The 18,542-nt window shown below is 38.4% G+C and overlaps 2 protein-coding genes across 6 annotated transcripts in view; both read left to right on the forward strand.

Moving 5' to 3' along the window:
- The window catches only part of dgkza (diacylglycerol kinase, zeta a), a 127,629-nt gene extending 123,241 nt beyond the window's left edge, over positions 1-4,388 (forward strand). For all 5 annotated transcript variants that reach the window (XM_016244185.1, XM_016244186.1, XM_016244182.1 and 2 more), the window contains one exon: positions 1,455-4,388. In XM_016244185.1, the coding sequence (XP_016099671.1) occupies positions 1,455-1,571 (117 nt within the window). In that variant the 3' untranslated portion in view covers positions 1,572-4,388. The remainder of the gene's footprint in view (positions 1-1,454) is intronic.
- A 3,397-nt stretch (positions 4,389-7,785) lies between these two features.
- On the forward strand, positions 7,786-18,500 carry LOC107560118 (midkine-B-like). The gene is made up of 6 exons (XM_016244196.1): positions 7,786-7,827; positions 8,351-8,587; positions 14,474-14,556; positions 15,481-15,648; positions 15,833-15,994; positions 17,665-18,500. The coding sequence occupies exons 2-6, from the start codon at positions 8,520-8,522 to the stop codon at positions 17,691-17,693; spliced, it is 510 nt and encodes a 169-aa protein (XP_016099682.1). The 5' UTR covers positions 7,786-7,827; positions 8,351-8,519; the 3' UTR covers positions 17,694-18,500.
- The last annotated feature ends 42 nt before the right edge of the window (positions 18,501-18,542 follow it).

An 18,542-nucleotide genomic window follows, 5' to 3' on the forward strand; every position in this document is an offset into this window, starting at 1 on the left:
GTCCTCTTTTGGAAGACCAAACAAAGTAGTTTGCACACAGCGTCTTCAGGACATGGCGGAAAGCGGCAACAATACTACAGTGAGAATAAAAGTTACGCCTTCTTTCTTTGCGTGAACATTTGGGCGGCGTTATGCAAATCTTCCCACATAGTGAGGTAGATATGTGGGGGCGTGTTAGAACAAGCCGTTTTAGGTAGGTGTGGCTGACTCTTAACTTTTATAAAGAATATCTCTTTGGATTTGAAACTTTAGTCTTTGCAACTTTACAGATCTTCTTTATGCACCAAGAGCTTGTAACACTCCAAAGAGAAAGGAAAAATTGAAATCGCATCATATGACCCCTTTAAGTCAGTTATTTCTATCTTTTGCTGTAGTGTTCCAGGAGGAAATATCAGTTTACGTTTCCAAGCATTCATTTTGTCTTTAATTGTAATGATCCAGTGAGATTTTTGTTTGCACAAAGAGTCTGACAGCAGCCAGTGCTCCACACAGAGATCTGATCTGATCATCATCAGTCCGTCTGGAATGACATGAAGAAACGAACAAACTGAGACAGACTCAATCCAGAAGAACTGTGGCAACGTCTCCAAGATGCTTCAAGAGACCTCCCTGTAAAGCTACAGTACTGTGAAAAGTTTTAGGCACTTGTGTAAAAATGCTGTAAAATGAGGATGCTATCAAAAATAATGCCATAAATAGATTTTCTTTATTAATTAACTTCTGTTAACTAAATTAAATCAACATTTGGTGTGACCATCCTTTGCGTTTAAAGTAGCTTTTGCCCTCGGTGCATTTGCACATAGTTTTTCAGGTAGCTTTGCAGGGAGGTCTCTTGAAGCATCTTGGAGACGTTGCCACAGTTCTTCTGGATTGAGTCTGTCTCAGTTTGTTCTGTTTCTTCATGTTTTTTCAGACGGACCGATGATGATCAGTGTGGAGCACTGGCTGTTGACAGGCTCTTTGTGCAAACAAAAATCTCACAGGATTATTACAATTAATGGCAAAATGGCAATAAACAGATAAACTGTAATTATCAAAATCCTAAAACTTGAGTTTGTCAGACTAATGGGCAGAACAGATGGCATAGATTTGCCACAAATGTTTGAACTCATTCATCAACACTTGGAGTGAGTTCTTCTTATGTACTGTAGTAGTTAGAACCAATTTTAGCGTCGCTTAAATCTTAGAAAGCAGTTATACTGAGTATATGATATCAATTCAGTTTGTTACCACATTTTATTTCTTATTTAAAATGTTAGATCCTTACTACAATGTAAATGTAAACTGATATCTCCTAATCGCACACTACAGCAAAAGAAAACCATATTTTACCTGGAGAAAATACTAGTGTTCTAATAATTTTGGCCACCACTGTGTGTGTGTGTGTGTATATATATATATACACCTCTCCAGCATTTTTTATGTTTGGACTTAACATGTCTCTTCATTTCCAGGGCGACACTCCAAAGCATCGTGCCGAGAAGGCGAAAGATGCAGAACTTGCGGCGTATCTCGAGAACCGCCAGCACTACCAAATGATCCAGCGTGAAGACCAGGAGACTGCAGTTTGACCTTCAACCTCTCACCCTTCACCTCAACCGGTGTCCTCCTTTTTGTGCCAAAACAACAGTAACCAAAAATGTATCGCTAAACCCGTCTTAGGCTCTCTGGACCGCAGGGGGGGTGATACATTCCCAGAGAGGGAAGATGGTTGCACACTTTACTGTCTCTGAAGAGGTCCCAAGCTTTCATCATCTTTCTCCGAATGACCTGTTGGACTTAATGTCTTTCATTTCATTGCACTGCCAAAACATCTTAGAGTTTGTATGTATGAGACAGAATGCATATGTTAATGCACTCATCAAGCTTGCTTTTCTAGTTTGACAATGCTGAATGTTAAATGAATACGATGAGGATTTAAAGATGCATGGGCTGGTGTCTGTCTCCAGATTCATCCCTGCCTGTAAGTGTATCTGGAGCATTCACCGTAGTCCTGACTCCACAGCTAGGTTCAGTATTGCTCTGTCATGGCTGAGCATTAATCTGGTTAGTGGTACACAACAGGAACCGGAACCGGAACCGGAACCAACATTTCAGTTAGCGGACTTATTTCCTAAAGACAGTAGAGCCATTAAATGACATGTTGTTAATGTATAATGTAACATTTTAGATTGCCCTGCACTGAAAGAGTTCAGGTTGGTTCAAATATAGGAATGTTTTCTGGGGTCTTGATCTGAAGCATCAGAACCATTTAGTTATTTTTCAGGTGTGTTATTGGAAGGATTTTGCATTTTCATAGATTTCTGTGCTGTTTCTAATAACATTCGGTACTGTAAATGTATGCGAGTAGCTTTCTGTTTAAGAGGCATTTGCACTGTAGCTTTGATTTGCCTTCTTTATTCTATACTCTGGATTTATAATTGTTGTACTAAAATATAGCTTCTTTCCTACAATATTTTTAAGTAAATAGATGTTTATATAATTTGTAGCTCTAAAAGATGTGTTGTCATGTTTGTATTATAAAATTCTGTAAATTAGATTTTGGTTTATTGGAGTTGAGAACAGATCTCTCTGTGATTCAGCTCATTTTTCTTAAATCTTTGTGATAAAACAACGCACTCTATAAGAGTTTATTGTTTTGTTTCGTATTTTTTTTAGTGCTGATGTCTTAATGCAGATTCAAGATTTTAGGATGCTTATATTTATTTTCCTAAATCATTATATATTGAAATTAATTTGGCCTTGAAAGCATACATATTTAATAATATTAGTAATTTATGACTTATTTCAATTATTTACATTATAGAATGAAACTCTTCTCTGTCCAGAGAGTTACTACTTCATTAATGATATGACCCACTGATTTCAAAGTTCTTTACAATGTAATTATACAGTATGTATGCATATTCATATTGTAAATAAGTAACACTGTGTTTGGGTTGAACACACTAGCATTTTTAGTGCTCTTCATTTGCTGTTGGAAATGCATTTTCAGCACTCTCAATTGTGTTCTTTTTTTGGAAAGTTTGAGTGTTTCAAATACCATCCATCCATCTCACCCTTTTACCCAGACAGCTGTTTGACAGGAGCCTTGATGAAGGAGATTATATGAATGACTTCATATGCCATAAACACTGAACTCTTTCAATAAACGTGATGTCTTAATGATCGATTTTCTTAAATTCTAAGACTTTTTTTAAGGTTCCCCCCCCCCCCCCCCCCCCTTTAGACATTTTTAGTATGAAAAATAGGGTTTGTTGTCCATGGCAATTTTCTTTTTTCATCCTTTTCATGTTCCATCTGAGAAGTGTAAAGGCTGATTGTGCGATATGTATCGGATACAAATACATTTGGATTTTGAAGATTGGTGTTACTAAATAACTCCTGTACTATAGTAATCAAAAAGCTGTTTCATATAGTTTTTAGACAAATGCATTCTGGGAGAAAACAAAGCTAGAAGATGGGCTGACACTGTAAATGGTCTTCAAGACAACAGAGCTTTTTACTCAATCATGCCAACTTCATTCCTTTACTGAGGAATTTCGGTCATTTAATTTTACTGTTTGAGATAAACAGCCTACAGGAACCTCTCGCGCTCACAGTGATTGAAGGGATTAAGAGACAATTTTGTGTGTTTTGAGGCTTTCAATTTCTTCATAATTATCAAAATCCTAAAACTAGAGTTTGTCAGACTAATGGGCAGAACAGATGGCATAGATTTGCCACAAATGTTTGAACTCATTCATCAACACTTGGAGTGAGTTCTTCTTATGTACTGTAGTAGTTAGAACCAATTTTAGCGTCGCTTAAATCTTAGAAAGCAGTTATACTGAGTATATGATATCAATTCAGTTTGTTACAACATTTTATTTCTTATTTAAAATATGTTAGATCCTTACTACAATGCTCAACACTTCATATTTTTTCTGTAAAACGTCTTAATTGATTTGGACTTCCTTAGAAATACAACAGCCTTAAATTACTTAAGTGATTTACAAATGTCAGTATGTCCACAATTCCATACCTGATTATTAGCCATATGAATTTTTGACTGGCATGATGATGTTCTACTGCATGAACAATCCACAGCTGTTAACTCGGTGAAGTTGATGTTTTAATGGGCAGTTTTTAAGTGCTGTAGACAGCATTTAGTATATCATTTCTATAGCTCTAAGGGCAAGTGAGGTCTATGCCCTGCATTAACCCACTGTACCTTTTAATTGAGTCTGGTTTTAAGATTTTATCACCCAGGCTTTAATGATATGGTTCTTTTGTTTTGGTGTTGATCCATTTACTCTGTGGCCCATTCAGAAGAGATTGTAAATGATGCTGGCAGCATCATATTACCCTTCAGTCTCCTCTCCTATGATTTATTCTCGTCCAACCAACAGATCATGATTATGGTTCTGTACAGTGCTTCATTATAAATAATTCATACATGTTTTCTCAAGCAGCTATTTACAGCTCGACCTTACATGTCCTTCTATTATCTTATTAAAACCAAATTTTAAATGCATAGCTTATTTCAGCCTCTCTTATCATCAGCAATACACTGTCGGCAAGCACTATTTTTGCCATTATTTACTTTTCTCTAATATCCTATTTTTCTTCAATATAGTGGAGACACTATTGAAGTATATTCCATGTTCTGTACTTCACCAACATTATGAATGCACACTCCATTTTTTACGGCATTACTTAAGAGATGAGATTTTCCAAGAAATCTCACATTTTCTGATTCTTGTATGGAAATCTTACTTTTACTTTCAAAGGGCAAAGCAATGTAATATGTATGTATTTTGAATTTCTGAATGTGTTTTGTTGCTGTGTATTTTCTTGCTCAATTAAGCCTTTAGCCATCATTGAGATGCATGAAAGCAGTAGGAAGAACTGCCTCTTTCATTGATTTACAGGGGAAACGATCTGACATTGAGACTAAATTGTGTTTAGTTTTAGGTTTCTTTTTTTTTTTTTTCCTTTTTTTTGAGTTGCTATGCAATTCAAGGCTATAATTTGTTTAGAGGTTTTGATAAGGAGAAAGCAGAAAGCATGGTGCAATATATTGGGTTTTAAGAAATGTTTTATGAATATTTTGTTCTGTAATGTAGTTAATATTTATCTCTTCAATGAACTTATCTGTTACTGTCTGGCTAATAAAATAATAAAGCATACTGAATATTTCATACTGAACAGCAAGGTCATTTGTTGCTAATAACAAACATATATTTTAAGAGACTGGATGTTGAGTGATCTTTCTGTCCTTGTGATAATCTTACAAAGCCTATGATAATCATTTTAAAGCAAAAATGGTGTGATTCATTGTAAAGAATAAAAGTGAGATCTGATCCACCACTTGAACAAAAATGCTTTTTCTATGCCTTAAGAAGTAAACAGACCCTCATACCTGAGGCCATTGTTTTCATATAGATTGATTAAACTGTGGCTGCTTATTTTAAGGTAAGATGGTCCACATCAGTATTGAATTTGTAAGTATGTTTTTTTTCTGTGACTATTAATTTTTTTATTTGCTAGTGGGACATTCAATACTGATACGTTTGTAAGAAGACCAGATTATTTTTATTTCAGTTTCTGTTTATTTATTTTGTTTTCAGTAAGTAATGTTAGTACTTCAACTTTGAAATGTTGCCTTGACAACTGAAGCTTTCATCTAATATATTTAATTTATGTTTTAATGTTTTTTTTTTAGTTAAATATAATAACTCTGTTTACATTTAATGGTTTTTTTTTTGTTTTGTTTTTTTTGTGAGGAGCCTTTGAAAAATGTATATTCTCCTGTATTGCATTCAGGTCTCCCTCTAATCCACAGATGGGTGAATGTGAGGCTTTGCAGTCTGCAACAGCTCAGAGCTGTTTTAATTTTAATATAGTTGTATCATCCTTGGAATGTATTAACAACATTTCCCTCAGACTCTGATACCGAGTTTCTTTTTGTCTCTGCAGGAGTGAGCTGCCGGCTCAGAGATGAGAAGCAGGTATTAATGCAATTCCTGTCCCTGGCTGCAGTCAGTAAAAGAGTCATGATATCAGTCATTGAGTTATCACCATATATGATATGAATGTAGAATCCTGGTGATGTGGGATGTCTATAGATAAGACTGATCCAATGTTCAGCGAGTTAGTTCCATTTTTTTTGGGGGAGTAGTCATAGCTAAGCTCAGCTCTTCGCAAGATTTTATTTGTTTGTTTTTATTTAATTATTATTTGTATCGTTATTTATCTTATTTGTATTTTTTATTTTTTATGATAGTGTTAGAGTTGAAAATATCAAAAAATATATTAACATTAGTGAATACATCGCAAACTAATGTTGAACAATTTTTTTTTACAGAATTTATTAATCACATTTTTCAGGTTGTGTAAATTGACATGATTGAATGCAATATGAATTAACAACAAACAATCATGCATAAATCAACATTAACCTAACCTAATTTACAAAATGCTGTAATTGTTGTCCATTGTTAGTTTATGATACCTAACTAATGTTGCCAAATGAAACCTTGCTGTAAAGTATTACAACTGTTTACTTATTTAATAGAATAACGTCTTCACTGGTTTGGGTGCTTCTGAATTGTGAACTTGTTTAAAGTCATTGCGGTTGTCTTACATTACATATTAGTTTTTGGAGTAAAAAACAAAAAAAACATCAGCATGTGTATGTGAGAGGAAGTCCATTCTTCTGGTCATGCTTCGAGTGACCCCTGCCTTTTAAATAATCACAACGTGAATGCCGGCTACACTTCTATCTTAGAAAGCACAGACTTCATCCTCAACTCTTTAACCTTTTCATGGACAAACACTCACATGCTGGTTCACCCTTTGCCCATTTGGCAAGCTTTCCCATGACTTCCCGCTGATCCAAAGAAGCAGCGAGGGGGAAGAGGAAGGGTGTTGGGGTTTTGTTGATCATTTGTGGTGGCTGTGAGCTGCCTTTTATTCAAGCAGTGATTGTTCCATCTGGTCCTCTGTTGTGAGACAGAAGTTTCAGTGTGGAGAGCAGGGAATAGGTCTTGCCTTTTCAGGTTGCTACAAAATATGTAGCCTGTATAAACCTCCCAACCTCTCAACCCATTCTTTCTTTCTTTTTGTTCCTCACCCCACTTTGATTTCCTACACCACCACCCCCCCCCTGTGGACTGTGTGAAATGGACAGTACTTTGCATTCAGAAGTTGCTTATTTATTTATTTACAATGTAGCCCACCTAAAAAAAAAAGTCTAATTGAGATTATTTTAATTGCTTCTATTTCAACACGTTCCATTTTAAATACATGCTGTAACTTATTTGTGATCAATTCCACTCGATCTTAAATTCACATGTAATGCATGTTGGCATTATTTTGAAAGCAAGATCTACAGAAGATGTGCTCTGACTGAAATGTAAAGCTTACAGAAAAACTATACAAATCCATTTTTCATCCTGCCATCATCAAAAGTGTCATCTGATGCCCCACGTCCTTGTAGTTTGCTGTCATTTTTTATTGATCTATAGGGGCCATGTGTGTGCTGCTGTAAATGTGCATGATTGTGCAACAAGTGAGTGTTTGTATAGTAAGAGTAGGTTTTACAGTATGTGAACGCTATGAGAATGGCTTTATGGGTAGAGTTGGCTCAGGTCATTGTATGTGTTCTGTTCTGGACTGTCTCAGCCTGCAGAGAGATTGTTTATCTGACTGCACCATTTGTCCTATTGAGCCGCTGTTTCCTGCCCTTAGGGGTCTACACACACATTCACAAATACACCCACATGAAATCGCATAGCAGGCAAAAAAGAAGAGAATCCATAGCCTCTGAAAACTCCTACCAGAGTTTGTATCCGTTACATTTATATTGATTTTTTTTTCTTTTTCTTTTTAAATGATGGTTTGCAAAATTGAGATGGTACATGTTTGTAATAATTATGCGGTTATAGTATATAGCTAATCCGGAGGTGCTGTTCTTGGTAGCCAGGTTCCCACAACGATGCAAGTAGACATCTACTTGTCTCTGTGCTGAATTTGTAAATAGTCGTATAGTCAGTTCAGCATTGATCATGGTAGTCAAGATACATTATTTTATATCCTCTGTTGACATAGAAGTCATTTTGTTTTCTCTCTGTACTATTTGTCCTTTGCGTGTTTTGATCATTTGATTTAGTCTTATTGGGTTTCTGTCCTGAGCAACTGCCAAAACTGCCATCTCTGTTATCAATTAATAGTATTCATCTTTTTTTGTTGTTGTCTTTTCATTATATACATTTATAGTACTGTGCTGTATACTGAATTGATATTTTTGAGTCTGTATTATTCTTATTATATCGTCTAATAATATAATTATGATTACATTTTGTAGGTTGACTTACAGTAGAGTGCAGTCTCGTGACTGTGCCTGAGGTCTATTGACTGAGGCTGACGGGGCTGCGGCGTCACGGCGGGGGTCATTTAAATGGGGTTCAGGGGGAGAGAAGCAGGTTAAATTAGTTTGGGGGGAAACAAAGAGCCGGAGCGACGCGTAAAGGCGGATGCTGGAGAAGAGTTCAGGCACGAAACTTCAGTTTTTCAGTGTGGAAACTTTCAACACAGAAAACAAGTGAGTTCACTTTGTTCTTTTCACATCGACAGTTGTTATCTGACCAGTACATGGGTTTTCTGTTTGATTTACTCCGTTAAACTTTTTTTTTAAGTACCATTGAGAAGTTATCATAAAGCGAAAAAGTGAACAAGCTGATTTTTTTTTCACGCGATATAGGCTACACATACGAATACGAATATTAGACACGAACCAAGTGCGGACTAGACATTTTTAAAAGTTGACTTTCCTGAGGACTGTTAAACTTGTAAAGATAAACATCCGATATGAATTCAGTGGAAGTAACGTTATGTGATAATACTCTTGATTTGGTCTAAGGGGTTTTGTTATCCATAAATTAGACGTTCCTGAGGTACATTTGTACTACGTTTGTGCCGCGAGCTGTTGCATTCTTGCAATGTAGGGAACTGTTTGCTGAGTTGTAAGACCCTCATCAGTTTATGATGACAATTGGTTTCCATAATAGATGAATGTACAAAATATAAAACCACAGATAATGTGAAACGACTACTTGAATCTAAATTACACAGTTTAGGTAGAAATAGTACATAAACTACTTGAATTGGTAGTGGATACATGTAAGATTTTTCTACCACAATTTGAGACTTATTAAGTATATTGATTACATTTACTGTCCATAAAGTACAGTTTTATAGTATTAGTATTATAGGCTGTCGCAAAACCTGTGATAAGGTTTTTTTTAAAAAGAAGCATTTTTGGGCATCATTAGGCATGTTCTGGATCGCCTCCCGTCTCACTCACTCTCAGTGTGCCCAGTTGCTGTGTGGATAGGCAGCTTGTTGTGGCTGTCTTTGCAAAAAAGTTTTTACACAAAGCAAGTGGTGGTCTACACTAGCCAATAATGTTGCACAGATGCTTGTCAGTGTTATGAGTGTCTTATTTTTCTATGTACTTTTGACTTTGGCTTATTTCAGCCTGACTGAAATGTAAATAGTGTGTTTTAATTTCTGATGCATATGAAAAGTGTGTGTGTGTCAGCTAATGCTTTAAATGGAAAAATCACCATAATTCAGTTCTCTTGCTCAAATCTTGTGTGTGTGTGCGCCACATTAAGGGATCATTGGGCATTTAATGCTCTTGGCTTCATTCACTCCCTCTCTCTCCTCTTGAATAGAGTGATTAAAGTGAGTACGGTCAAAGGGTGCAGGACAGAAAGGAAGAGGACCGCGTTCCATCTTTTCTTCTCTTGCTCTTTGAGAGACCCTTTTCACCTGACCTGCATTCTGACCTCCCACCCCCCACTCTTTCATTTCTCTTTCTTTAGACACTTTCAAGGCCTTTTCATCCCAGAGTGGGAATAAGAAAGTGCAAAAAAATGCAGTTTTATTGAAGGGATTACATATTTGGAGCTATACCACTTCACAGCACTTCAGCAAAGTTGTAAACATTCAACCTTTTGTCCTCTGCCCTGTTTTGGTGTGAGCATATAGCAGAGAGATTCTTTGGGTAAAAACACTGTGATCAGATAAAATAAAACAAGACTGTAATTGAGAGAAGAAAACTGATCACTTTAATGTTAACCAGTTCATATGAATAATTCTGGGCAGTGAGCACAAATGAGTATTAGGGATGTAACGGTATGAAAATTTCTTATCACGATTATAGTGACCAAAATGATCACGGTTATTAGCATTATCACGGTATTGTTCAAATGTGCTGGAGATGTTCAAAAAAGTACCGACACATAAATCGCTTCTAGTTTTATATTTAAAAATCAACAAACAACAAAGAAAATTGCCTTTTGTTTGCATAATCACTAAAACAATAACATTACCAATGATGTTCAGATTTTAAATGACAACTTGACTGACAACAGTTTAAGAGCATGTTGAAATATCTAATGTTCAAATAAAGCTTTGAAAAAGTTTAATAAAAAGGTAAACCTCACATTTCAGCCTTTAAATAAAGAAAAGATGTGTTAAAATGATAATTGATTAATAAATGATTATATGTATTTTATCTGCTCCATAAATAATTCTAGATAACTTATCTGAATTGTTTAAATGTGTAGAATCCACATAAGCTTGTTTTTCATCAACCGGTCAAAATTTACAGTCAGTTTTTGACCAGACAGAAACTGCACACAGACTGAATGTAAATATAGGTGTCTGTAAAACCACTCGCTGACAGCAGGTGGCGCTGATGGAAAAGCAGAATTAGAGCTGTTTCCGGTAACCTCCATAGACAAAGCAGTATTGCGATTAAGAACACTTCCTTTAGGTATTACATGGAGCGATAATGAAAACAAAATGCCATCGAATCGTTTCTGAAGACAGTCAGAACCTTCAGAGGTACATTCATATATTAATTTGTATAATTCCCTTAGCACTCTTTTAAAACCTCCTAGCTTTTCTGCAATGTTTTCACTCAAAACTAAACTACTCTGCATGCTGTGCGCACATGAGACTGTTACTTAAAACTGTGCTTTATGCTGGACAGTATTTATTTATCACGAGTTGTTCAAATCGCGGTAATCTAATACAGTTTTAATGATAATTAAAAGATGAAACGGTAATACTAACTGTGGGGAATTTTATCATGATTTATCGTCAAACTGGTAATCGTTACATCCCTAATGCGTATTATACATAGATAAGTTATTATTTATATAAGACACCACTCATGTTTTGTTAGCCAAGCAAGATTCATATGCATTTAAGGACTTATTTCACATTACTACAGAGGAGAAATGGAGTGTGTTTCAGAGCGATATTACAAAGCTCTCTTGCCCTCTGCATAGTAAAGATATGCTTTTAACTCAGCTTCTGGATATATGAGTGTATGTCCTCAGGGTGTGTATATAACATGTCTCAGTCACTGATTTCTCTTTAAGGAGCACAGATGTTAATTTTTGTGTGTGTGCCTCACTAACTCTGAACCCTCAGATTCACAGGCCTCCAGTGCTATGCTGGTCAGTTTCTGTCGGAAAGCGTTTGTTGTAACACTTACCTAATGCTTCACAGCACTGGACTGGTGACAGCCTTTGTGTGTGTGTGTGTGTGTGTGTGTGTGTGTGTGTGGGGACATCACCCAGCTGCACACGCCCATCAGAAAGAATGATGGAAGACTCACAATGATTTATGACTGCTAGCCTCAGACCTGTGTTTGAGTAAATCTTGTGCTGAAGTGAACTTAAACAGCTGTTTTTGGTTTGAACACTGTCTCCAGACGTCTCTCTCCTCCCCCGTGTCTGTCTGTCAGTCTGTCTCTCTGCGGTTTAGATGACTGATAAAGCCAGTGCTGACTTGAACTCCCTCTGCACTGTGTCTCAAGACTAACGCACAGTACCAGCTCAGCCTTAAGGGCCTGCTTTGCTTCAGACTTAATGAAAGCACCTCCGTTTAATATAGTCTTTACAGAAAAACGCAGCGCTTGTAATAGAGTTTAAGAGTTGCTGAAAGGAAACACTCCAAATGGAAATCTGTAATTGAAAAGTGGCACTGATAAGCGTGAAACTGTGCCATATGTCTGACTATGAGTGAAGTGGGTCAGAGCTTTGTGTTGTTTTCTCTACTATGGAAATGAGTTTGAAGTCCAGCTGGTTGCGCGGCGAGGGACTCGCACACTCGAGCGCTGGGTGCTGGAACGCTCTGAAAAGATGTGAGGGGAGGAGAGAGGACCAGAGGAGGGGAGAGAAGAGAAACTGTGTGTGTCCAGCGGTCCCGCATTCCTCTGCGCTTGTGATAATGGAAACCCCATGGTGTATGATGAGTGAGTAAGGCCCTCAAAGAGCGTGTTTCTGTGAGAGAAATGGGGCTTTTAAAGGGCTTTCTACCCTCAGAGTGTGTGAGATGTGTGTGTGTGTGTGTGTGTGTGTGGACCCAGCGGGTCAGAACAGCCTCGTTAGGATGTCTGGAACACCCCCTCCCCATCATTCACACACACATATATCCCACAAAGAAGACTGCCTGATGAGAGATTTCGGAGAAAGGTCAGAGAAAAAAGGTGAGGAGGGGGAATTTTTTGGACCCGGAGAGGGGGTGAAGACATTTTTGGGCCAGGAAAATGGGGGTTGGGGTGCTCAAGATTTGTGTCTTTCTGAGAGAGGTTAGTCATGCTCCGCTGAGCGGCTGACACTTAATTACTGTTTGGAGGGAGTTGCAGGATTTACTGGGTCAACAGAATATTTTATAAACGGCTTTAGAAGAGCATTTAGTGTCTAAGAGTGAGAGATGGAGGGCAAAAACAGAGGTTGAAAGCATTTTTACTGCCTCTGCTTATGGTGGCCTATAAAGGTCTGGCGCCTGAGTGATGAGGGATGGCGTTTGTGCTGGGACAGGAGTTTGTGTTGCTCAACGACGACGGGAACAAGAGCAGCTAGAAAACATGTGATCCGATAGGCCCTCCGGAGCAAAACAGTCAATGTGATTGAGCAAATGAATGGAAGGACGGACAATTCGACTGCAGTGAATGGAAAGTGGTATAGTCAGAACAAGAGACTTGTTTGGACCTAATAGATGCTTAATTATCCTCAAAGACCGTACAATACTGCTTTTTCATCAGTCCGGCTAATTCTGGCTGCTTTGAGTCTTGCGACAGAGACCGTCCTCTCTTTCAACAGGAGATCAGCTTTTGTTACCATTAATTGCTTTTCCTGCTAACAGAACTCTGAACCAGGATGTCGTCTTATTGACAAAAAAGTCACTCCTCACTGACAATGGTGCTGAGTTGTTAGTAAATGTGTCTGTGGGAAGCTGGCTGATCTGTGAATGTGCGTTCTTCTGTAATCTGTGTGGGTCCATATGTGAGTGCACGTCTCTGCGTGAGCTGCTGCTTCAGTCCTCTTGCCTTCATATCCACGGAGCGTTCCGGAAGAATGGCGCCCCGCGGCGATGATTCCATTCTCTTCAGACAATACGCTCCTACTATCTCACAGCACGCGGGTGAATCATCGCCATGGAGATCACAAGCAGAGCTAAAGAGCGCGCTCACGCAGCCAGAGTAACAAACACAAAACCCATATAAGCAAATCTGTGTACATGGAGAAACCCTCATTTGAGATGATCCAGGCAAATAAATGTGAGATTGAAAAAGGTCCTTTTCTCAGAAAAAAATTTACAAATTTTGCACCTACCATTCACGGTGTTAATGAAAATAAACGTCCCACCATTGTCAGCGCTGTGGGGTCTTGGGTTTTTTTCAGTTTTTAATGCTGACATGTTGAGAAGCAGAAGAGCAAAAGAGATTTATTCATTTACACCATTTATGCACAGCTGAGCAGACAGAGAACGCAGATGTGAGGACTCTGAGTCTCTGGAGCCAATACCACCAGCAGGACAGAAGGACACGTTCAAAGACACACGTCAAGTCTCTTTCTTTTGAGTGTGAATGGATGTTAGTCAGGGTTGCGAATGTTCTTGTGTCGTTTTGGATGTTTATGTTTCCTGAATCAAAGCAACAAGCTTGTACAGTGGCGGTGCTTTTGGTGCCAAGAACGTCATATTATCATAATTCACCATGTATTCTCCCATTTCAGTAGCTGTTACATCATACTCCTGTGTGATGTGTTTGTGTGCCATTTCTGTGGTTGGCTGGAGAAATGTGTGGCAGTGATAGCAGAGAATCATGCAGTCCAGCATTATGACCTTTTGTGTTTGCACGAGCCAAGTCTGCGACATTTTAATGCCAGTCCGTTGAATTCAGTCAGTGAAGCTCTAATTAATCATTCTGAATGATCACCCTTATGAGCTCCATTCATTCATCTCTAATTTGGAATTTGAAATATTAAAAGGGCGAAGTAACGCCTCAGCATAGATGGCTCGATTACTGTCCTGCTCTTTGATAACTACTTCTGACAGAAATTGTTCAGTTACTGAAAACGGCAATTTTGCTCTGCAGCAGCTGATGATTGTGTGTGTTTTTCAGAATGCGTGGCCTGTTTTCCACCCTCATCGTGGTGCTGGTGGCCTTAATGATCGTGACCACTGAGGCTGGGAAAAACAAGAAAGGTATAAAATATTGCAAGAGACCATCTCTCCCCTCTTTCATTTCTTCCATTAGTTCAGCTCTCATTTAGAATTATATCCTGTGATTTCTCTCTTTGAATCTTAAGGCTGGAATACACTACTTTTGAACAGATTTTTCCCCAATTTGCAGTATGGACAAGTCAGCGCTAGTTGCTGAAAGTCTGAGCCAGTCTACAATTTTTGGGCATTTTATAGAAAATTGCATATAGTGTATGATGGGCACAGACTCCAATTTTTATCTTATGACTGTGATTTCATCCAGTTGAAGGATTTCAAACATGTTATTTCTATTTGCGATCCAAACATGATATTTTGAGCCAGTTTTAGAACTCATATTTTCATTCATCGTGCTTCTTCTATAAAAGAGGGGCACATGTTTGTTGTGTTAGGATCGGCTTGCAAGTCTGGTGGTGTGTGATTTTCAAATGTTTGCTGTATATTGCCCAGTTTTTTTCTTCTGTAACCATTTACATATGTGACAAGTGTGATGCCTAGTGTTTTAAAATCTGTTCTGATTTTAAAAGTCATTTAATGTTAGTGCATTCCTGCCTTAAAGGGACAGTTCACCCAAAAAACGAAAATTGTCGTCATGTACTCACCCTCAAGTTTCTTTCTTCTGTTGAATGTAAAAGAAAATATTTTGAAAAATGTTAGTAATCAAACAGTTGCTGGTAGCCGTTGATTTCCATAGTATGGAATATGGAAGCCAGTAGCAACCAGCTACTATTTGGTTACCAACATTCTACAAAATATCTTTTCAGTTTTGGGTGAACTATCCCTTTAAGCAAATACTGACATATCACTGAAAATGTGTTGCTTTTTAAACTAAGCAGTTTTGCATGAGTTTCTGTGATACTTGGCTGAAGGGGAGAAATGAAATAACGCTGCCTGTGTGTCATGTGACAGAGAAGAATAAAGGAGGTAAGGGTGGTTCGGACTGTGCGGAATGGCGCTATGGCAGTTGTGTGGCCAATAACGGGGACTGTGGAGCAGGCACGAGGGAAGGCACCTGCAATGAGCAGACCAAGACAGTCAAATGCAGAGTGCCCTGCAACTGGAAGAAAGACTTTGGAGGTGAGTAAGACTGGTCAATCAGCTGAAATTTTCTAACTTCTCACAGTTTCTTCTTATATTTAGCCATCACTATTATTTCTGGCATTTAATTTTTAATTTTGTGCTTTTGTGCTGCTGTGTATTTCTGTTTGTTCTGTGCATTTCATATTATCTTACATACTAAATTGTAACTCATTTCATGCAGCCGACTGCAAGTATAAATTTGGTAACTGGGGCGAGTGTGACGCAGCCACAAGCACAAAGAACCGCTCTGGCACTCTGGTAAAGGCTCTCTTCAACGTTGACTGTCAGCAAACCATCTCTGTGTCCAAACCCTGCACCACCAAGGTCAAAAACAAACCCAAAGGTACACCTTCAACACCAAACCCAAAACTGACATATTTAAGTTTTTTTTATAGGGGTCATATGATGTTGCTAAAAAGAACATTATTTTGTGTATTTGGTGTAATGAAATGTGTTTATGCGGTTTAAGGTTCAAAAAACACATTATTTTCCACATACTGTACATTATTGTTTCTCCTCTATGCCCCGCCTTTCTGAAACACATCGATTTTTACAAAGCTCATCGGTCTGAAAAGCAAGGTGTGCTGTGATTGGCCAGCTATCCAGTGCGTTGTGATTGGCTGAATACCTCAAGCGTGTGACGGAAATGTTACGACCCTTACCATACTGTGATGGAGTGACGAGACAAAAACATTAAAACCCATTACAAAGGAGGCATTTGTTGCATCCAGTGGAGACATAATTACGGATTATAATGACGTATACTGTCTTTTTACACGTTGCATCGCGCCGCGTAAACATAAAACCATGTCTGCATTTGTGATCGGAGAAATGACAAACAACAAGCGCTACTCTACACTGCTCAAAACTCACGTTTGAATCGTCAGTGGCAAATTCTTTAATATAAAAAACTTACTTACAGTCTGTGAGTCAGAACAGCCGGCATTGTAGTCTACTCTCCCAGGATCAGGAAACAGTCCTCCATAAAATGTGCTGCACACATCTGAATATTTGGGTTGAAGTGTTGAACTTAACCACTGATTTCTAGTCGTGTCCTCGTTTGGAAGGCCAAACAAAGTAGTTTCGCTTTCACAACGAAACACACAGCGTCACACACGGTGGGCTTGAGTAAGCGGAGGCCGGCGGTCTAGATTTGACAAAGGAGCGGCCAGTGGGCTTGCGGCAACCACATGTGACGACCCTGGGCTGGACTCCGCTTCGTCCTCGGTGAAAGCCGATCCGGTGATCCACAGCGTGAAGTTGATGTATTTCCTCAGCGACCAGCATGGATCAGCTCTAGGCATGACAAAGTGGATATCGTCCTCTTTTAGAAGGCCAAACAACAATACTACAGCGAGAATAAAAGTTACGCCTTCTTTCTTTGCGTGAACATTTGGGCGGCGTTATGCAAATCTTCCCACATCGTGACGTAGACGTGGGGGCGTGTTCGAATGAGCCGTTTTAGGTAGGCGTGGTTAACTCTTAACTTTTATAAAGAATATCTCTTTGGATTTGAGACTTTAGTCTTTGCAACTTTACAGATCTTCTTTATGCACCAAGAGCTTGTAACACTCCAAAGAGAAAGGAAAAATTGAAATCGCATCATATGACCCCTTTAATAAGAGCTTCCTCAAACACACATGACTCAACAGGTCTTCTTACATTGTAAGCAGTAGTTTAGTTTGGTTTAGCTGAATGGAAACAGTAAAGCGTGTAATCTGCTCTGGTTGTGTAATCTTGGCCTGTTGGCCGTGGTGGGTGTCTGAGTGGGATTCTGAAATCAATAATGAACCTCTGCTCATACATAAGAGGCAGATGTCTAAGTCAGTCCTTTTAAATCGTATGTTTGTGGTTAATATGCTTATCTGAATGTGGATTCAAGCAATAATACTGTAGCATTATTTTCTTAGAGCATATGCATTTCCTAACCAGCGTGAGACAGGGAGGCGTCGTCAAGAGGTTCGGGTTTACCGCTGGATCTGAATAATGAGATTTGTGTCAATCTCTCCACAGGAAAGAAAGGCAAGGGGAAAGGGAACTAAAGGGAGCAAGAGATCCAGAGGAGCAGTAAACACCCCGTGATCATCCGTCATCCAAACACGGCCTTTTATATCTCTATACTCAGTGTTCTTCAGAATACAGCCACAAACACATAGCTTTAGAAGACTATGACAGAGAACCAGCTGAGTATTTGACACGTTACGTGACTCTTTGATGTGTGGGGGGAGGGGAGGGGAGAATAAAATGCCGTTGTTTAGCGTGTGGTGCCCTGTAGTTGACCCATTCCTCTGATGTTTCCCTCCAGCACAGATCTCTCTCTGTCTCTACTATCTATCAGCCATGTAAGCCTCAGGCCTCTCATTTGCTAAAGGACAACAATCAGTAGAACTCAATCAGACACATCTATTTTATTACTGTTTTACTTACAAATTTGGTTTTATGAAATTGTGTAATTTACAGGATTATATTACTAGTGGGGTATACAAGTAGTGTTTGGATAAGTCACCCTTCTCTTTTTTTGTATCCTAAAATATAAAACTGAAGAGTGTTGTTTGAAATAAATGATTTCTCTTTTTCTATAAAAGGTGTAGTTTATGTAAAAGCGAAAATACCCCAATACTGTTACTTTTCCTTTTGACTTGACTGTTACTAACAGACCTAAGGGTGACAGAGGGTTACCAGCATTAAACTGCACAGAGAGGAGACCGTTCCCTCTTGTGCAAACCTGTTTTATAAGCATTTAAGAAAGACAGTAATGTTTTGTTACTGAGCGTTGTGTTATATGTAGTGTTAACTAAAGGTAAATGAGTGATGACAGTTCATTATTAAAGACACTTGAGCCCTCCAAATTTCTCATTATGCAAACCAATATGTGTGTTTATGAATATGTA

The sequence above is a fragment of the Sinocyclocheilus grahami genome, unplaced genomic scaffold (genome assembly GCF_001515645.1).
Source record: "Sinocyclocheilus grahami isolate Dianchi unplaced genomic scaffold, SAMN03320097.WGS_v1.1 scaffold710.1, whole genome shotgun sequence".
NCBI classification, from domain to species: domain Eukaryota; kingdom Metazoa; phylum Chordata; class Actinopteri; order Cypriniformes; family Cyprinidae; genus Sinocyclocheilus; species Sinocyclocheilus grahami.